Consider the following 5451-nt stretch of genomic DNA (forward strand, 5'->3'; position numbering starts at 1 on the left):
AAAAAAAAAAAAAAAAAAAAAAGAAAGAAATATAAATGGATCAAATATTTCACTTAAAAATAATTAAAGTAGTAGTTGAAGAATTCTTTAGACTAAATGTACACATTCTTACGAACAGAACTTCAAAACACTTATTAACTTCATTCATAAACTTCAATTTTATATATTAATAATAGAAATACTTGCTGTTAACAACTAATTTTATAAAGCAAATGTAAATATTGAATTATGCCCCACAACAATGGGAGTGGAATTACTGGTTTTTAAATCATAAATCCACATATCTTAAAGAGACAAATTTAAATATTCAAATATTGTTTTAAAAGATTCAGAAGAAGAGAAAATAGACAAGCATGCCCAGCAAATGCAGAGTAGCAATGAACAGCAGACAAGATGTGCTGTGAATAAGTTCCTAACTTACTGCCGGGAGCAGGTGCACGGCCCCTCCTTAGTCTCAGGGGTGCCCTGAGCGAAGAGGCCTCCGGTTGAAGACAGGAGGGGCCATGAGAGCGGTACCCACAGCTGGGGTGTTTCTCTCTAAAGGAGCAGGTCTGGGATGGGTTCCACCCTCATCACAATCAGATCTCATCGAGGCCGGAGCAGCGTCCTCCCCTGTCCTGAGTGGGCCCAGGGACCCCGCAGGTGTGGGTGAGGGGCTCCATCCTCAGGATCTCATGGAAACGAGAAGTGAGAGATGCCAAGGGAACGTCCATCTGTCCTCTCTCCAACTTGCCTGTCTCTCTTCCTCCTCCACCAGCCCCAGCATCTTCCCCATGTTCCAAATCAGGCCTGGACCCCAAATCCTGCTCACCAGGTCTGTTCTTGTTCCTCTACTCATCGCTCATCCTGCAGGATAGGGTAGGGGCCTGGGAGTCTTGTAGAGCTGCATGGCTTTTAGTAGAAAATCTGAAACACTTTGTGTGATGTGTGAGAGAGGGGAGATTCTAAACAGTGGGGTTTTTTGTAAATCTTTCTTTCTCACAATTTTGTGGCTTCATCTCACGAATCTCAGACCCCAGGACGGATGGATACGATTACATGTACCTGCAGCTACCCCGCTTGGCTTTCTAACCCTTGCGAGGTGTCGCTATTGGCAAGAGCAGACCAGGTCTTAGGGTTACTGATAGGAACTACTTTTCTAGGTCTGGGATGAGCCACATCTCAGATGACCCAGAAGGTCAGAAATGAGGGGGTTTTGGGGGTCACTTCCAAGCCCAGGGGGAAGTCATCCTGGGGGAGCCCAGCCCAGGGCTGCCGGCCAGGGTGCTAGAGGAGGTCATGTCTGTCCTCCGTGTATAGTGAACCTGTCATAGCCAACATCAGAGTGACACTGGAGGGTCAGGTTCTCTCCAGGGATCACAACAGGGCCCTGCGGGGTCAGGAGGAAGGGCTCTCTAGACACACCTGGAGGGAAAAGGAGCCGGGACTGCAGGGGCTGGTTCCTTCTGTAAACCTCCGTCTGGAGTCTTTCTTCCTTGCTCTGTTTTTCTTTTTCTTTTCCTTTTTTTTTTTTTTTTTGAGATGGAGTCAGGCTGGAGTGTAGTGGCACGATCTCAGCTCACTGCAAGCTCCGCCTCCCGGGTTCATGCCATTCTCCTGAGTGGCTGGGACTACAGGCACACGCCGCCACGCCCAGCTAATTCTTTGTGTTTTTAGTAGAGATGGGGTTTCACTGTGTTAGCCAGGATGGTCTCGATCTCCTGACCTCGTGATCCGCCCGTCTCGGCCTCCCAAAGTGCTGGGATTACAGGCTTGAGCCACCGCGCCTGGTCCTTTTTTTTTTTTTTTTTTGAGATGGAATCTCGCTCTGTCACCCAGGTTGGAGTGCAATGACACAATCTTGGCTCACTGCAACCTCGGCCTCCCAGATTCAAGCGATTCTCCTGCCTCAGCCTCCCAGATAGCTGGGATTACAGGTGTGTACCACCACACCCAGCTATTTTTATATTTTTAGTAGAGATGGTGTTTCACCATGTTGGCCAGGCTGTTCTTGAACTCCTGACATCAGGTGATCCACCCGCCTCAGCCTCCGAAAGTGCTGGGATTACAGGCGTGAGCCACCGCGCCCGGCCTTTGCTCTGTTTTTCTCACTCTGAATTTGTATCCCTAGGATTTCTGTGTTCTCCTTCCCCTTTTTTTCTTTCTTAGCAGGGGCTGCCCTGCAGGTAAGACTCTCCACAACCTGTCTGGCTCCCCTAAATCGTACTAGAGAAGGCTGTGGCTTCCTCACCTGAGATCGGAATCTCCAGGAGGTCACTGGGTTCTGACCACACCTGTGGGATATGCCTGCGAGAGCCATAGCATCTGAGCATCCGCCTGTGGCTGTGGGTCACGGGGCCCACAGGGAACAGGGCCTGGAACTGCCCACTAAGAGACAGCTGTGAGTTCGAGGTCCAGGAGAGATTGTGGTTTCCTTCCTCAGTCAGAATGAACCTGTCGAATCTCAGCCGTGAGCCACACAGGAGGGTCACATTCCCTCCTGAGGCCACCACAGGGCTGGGCAGGGCTGAGAGGGTGGGTTTGTTGTAGAATCCTAGGAGAGAAGGAGGCACCGTGTTAAATGGGCGCCCACCCCCGATATCATCCCCAGGGCTGGGCTGTGAGAGGGAGACGCCCCTGAGAGCCGACCCCCTTCCTGAGGACACAGCCTGGGGCTGGGACCCCTGAGTGTCCTCTCACCTGTCACCACCAGCTCCAGGGGGTCGCTGTACTCTGACCAGCCTGTAGGGCTGTGATAGTAACAGCGGTATCTCCCTGCATGGTACTCTGTCATGGATGGGATGGAGAATCTGGCCTTGTTCTTGGGCTCCAGTGGTTTCTGTGTGTCCCAGGGCTCTGTGCTTCCCTCTTTATCCAGTCGGTACTCCTGGGCCTCCAGGGTCCCCTGACACCAGATGGTCACGGGGCTCCCCCGGATGATCACAGAGCCTGGCTCAGCCCAGAGGGCGGGTTTGGGGAGGGGCCCTGGAAGGAAATCAGAGGCTGCATCCCAAGACATCCCCACACTCAGATCCCAGCTCCCAGGCCCAGAACCCTCCAAATGTCCCCATCAGTCACCCAGAACTTCTGTCTCCTCTCCCAGCTGCCCATGGGTGGCCCTTTGTCCCCAGTGAGGAGGAGGGACCTAGGACAGCTGGGGACAGACTCACCTGCCTGCACGTGGGTCCTGGGGCCCAGACTAAGCCCTGGAAGAGAGTTCCCTGTGAGGGATTTGCCCCTGAAGCCTGAGCAGACCCTCCCCGCCCTGGGAACCTGCTAACACCCTGGAGTTTCCTGATAGACAAGGCCCTGGTTATGGGGTGGGGTCCCTCCCAGACTAGGGTGCCCCTTCCCTGCTTCCAATCTCACCGAGGCAGAGCAGAGCCATGAGGGCAGGGGTCACAGCGTCTCCTCCCACTGGCTGCAGCTGTGCAGATGGATGACACCATGGTGCCTGGCAGGACAGAGAGACACAGGGTGTGGCCGCTCGGAGGCTGGGTCCTTCTTGTTATGGGATTGTCTCATCCTCAGCCCACAGGAAGGGGAACTACCCTCCCCAGGAGCCTGGCCCTCATTTCCCCAGGGCTGAGGTGGGGGCGGGCACCAGGCTCTCTGCAGACATTTCAGATAGAAATGGGGTCTCCTTGCCCCTGGGTCGCTGTCTGCCTGATTTATCTTTATCTCACTGAGGGCCGGGACACAGCAGCAAATAGACCCGGTGCTTTCCAGAGTCAGCCCCTTTCAGGCGAGGGCGACTGTGGGCTCCTCTTCCCTCTCAGAGCCTCCCCATGGGGTCTCCCTCCCTCCTCCAGCCCGTCCATCGGCTCAGCGTTGCAGGGTCCTTACCATGGCAGTCGTCTCTCCAGCCCCGGAGATGCTTCAGGGAAGATGCAGGTCCATGCTGCAGGCAGACTCAGATCAGCAGAGACGCGCCTGACACCTGGCTGTGCAGCCCAGGCTGAGCTGCGTGTGGCAGTGAGCACAGAGGAGAAATGCGGGGAAATAGGGGAAGAAATCATGACCCTTCAGTGGCCCTGGAGTGTTTTACTTCCCTTAATTTTTGTTTTTGTTTTTTGCAACAGAGTCCACTTCCACCCCACCTCCAGGAACAAAGCTCTGAATCATTTCTGCCTCCACTGTGCCTTTTGTTTCTTTGGATTTCCCTCTACACCTCAATCCATGTTCAACATTTTCAGAGTAATTATTTAGGCTTTGTTTTGAAATTTTTATTCTTATGTATCTATTTATTTTTTAATTTTTGTGGGTACATCACTTAGGTTTGGGCTCTGGTTTACGGAGAAGGGACAATTCTCTCAACCATTTCTTTCTTTCTTTTTTTTTTTTTTCTGAGATGGAATCTTGACCTGTCCCCCAGGCTGGAGTGCAGTGGCGCAATCTTGGCACACTGCAAGCTCCACCTCCCGGGTTCACACCATTCTCCTGCCTCAGCCTCCCCAGCAGCTGGGACTACAGGCGCCCGCCACTACGCCCGGCTAATTTTTTTGTATTTTTATTAGAGATGGGGTTTCACCGTGTTAGCTAGGATGGTCTTGATCTCCTGACCTTGTGATCCGCCCACCTCGGCCTCCCAAAGTGCTGGGATTACAGGCGTGAGCCACGTGCCCGGCCTATTTCTGCTTGTAGGAAGTGTGAATGTAGGTGGGAAGATGAATAACAAGCAGGTAAAGATCCATTACGTCAAACATACTAAGCACATGGACAAGTATACATATGTAGATATAAATACAAATACATTCAGATGCAACTTACATAATCATTTATAGATACATCTATGTAATGCTTTAGATATTTAATGTGTAGTTATATATTAATATTTGACATGAGAAAAATTGGCATGCAATTTAGAAATAAAGTGAAATTTCCATTTTCTTGTGAGTTATGTATATTTTATTAGTAAATTAGAGACGATCAATTGAAAATAATTGGAATTAAGAAATTCTGTAGTAAGTTGGTATAAAATAAAATAAATGGGCTGGGTGCGGCGGCTCACGCCTGTAATCCCAGCACTGTGGGAGGTCGAGGCGGGCGGATCACAAGGTCAGGAAATGGAGACCATCCTAGCTAACACAGTGAAACCCCGTCTCTACTAAAAATACAAAAAATTAGCCGGGCGAGGTGGTGGGCGCCTGTAGTCCCAGCTACTCGGGAGGCTGAGGCAGGAGAATGGCGTAAACCCGGGAGGCGGAGCTTGCAGTGAGCTGAGATCCGGCCACTGCACTCCAGCCTGGGCGACAGAGCGAGACTCCGTCTCAAAAAAAACAAAAAACTAAAAACAAACAAACAAACAAAAATAAATAAATAAAATAAATGTACTCAAACCAATTACTGTATCATGTATACCTAGCTTTTATTTATAAGGAATCAAAGGCCTCATTTACAGATTATTAAAGTGATTGAATAATTGTTTACATTGAAATAAATATATAAAATTCTTTTTTTTTTTTTTTTTTT

General features: G+C 50.2%; 1 protein-coding gene across 3 annotated transcripts in view; it reads right to left on the minus strand.

Moving 5' to 3' along the window:
• Positions 1-5451, minus strand: part of LILRA5 (leukocyte immunoglobulin like receptor A5) — a 10064-nt gene that overhangs the window by 2549 nt on the left and 2064 nt on the right. Inside the window, exons 2-6 of one of the 3 annotated variants that reach the window (XM_017860909.1) lie at positions 3826-3942; positions 3349-3433; positions 3150-3185; positions 2680-2964; positions 2231-2533 (exon numbers count right to left, since the gene is read on the minus strand). In XM_017860909.1, the coding sequence (XP_017716398.1) occupies positions 2231-2533; positions 2680-2964; positions 3150-3185; positions 3349-3433; positions 3826-3828 (712 nt within the window). In that variant the 5' untranslated portion in view covers positions 3829-3942. Of the gene's footprint in view, positions 1-2230; positions 2534-2679; positions 2965-3149; positions 3186-3348; positions 3434-3825; positions 3985-5451 lie in introns of those variants that run through there. The other 2 variants (XM_017860908.1, XM_017860910.1) reach the window with 2 other exon arrangements.

This window comes from Rhinopithecus bieti, unplaced genomic scaffold, assembly GCF_001698545.2.
Source record: "Rhinopithecus bieti isolate Rb0 unplaced genomic scaffold, ASM169854v2 scaffold_56979, whole genome shotgun sequence".
Classification (NCBI taxonomy): Eukaryota; Metazoa; Chordata; class Mammalia; order Primates; family Cercopithecidae; genus Rhinopithecus; species Rhinopithecus bieti.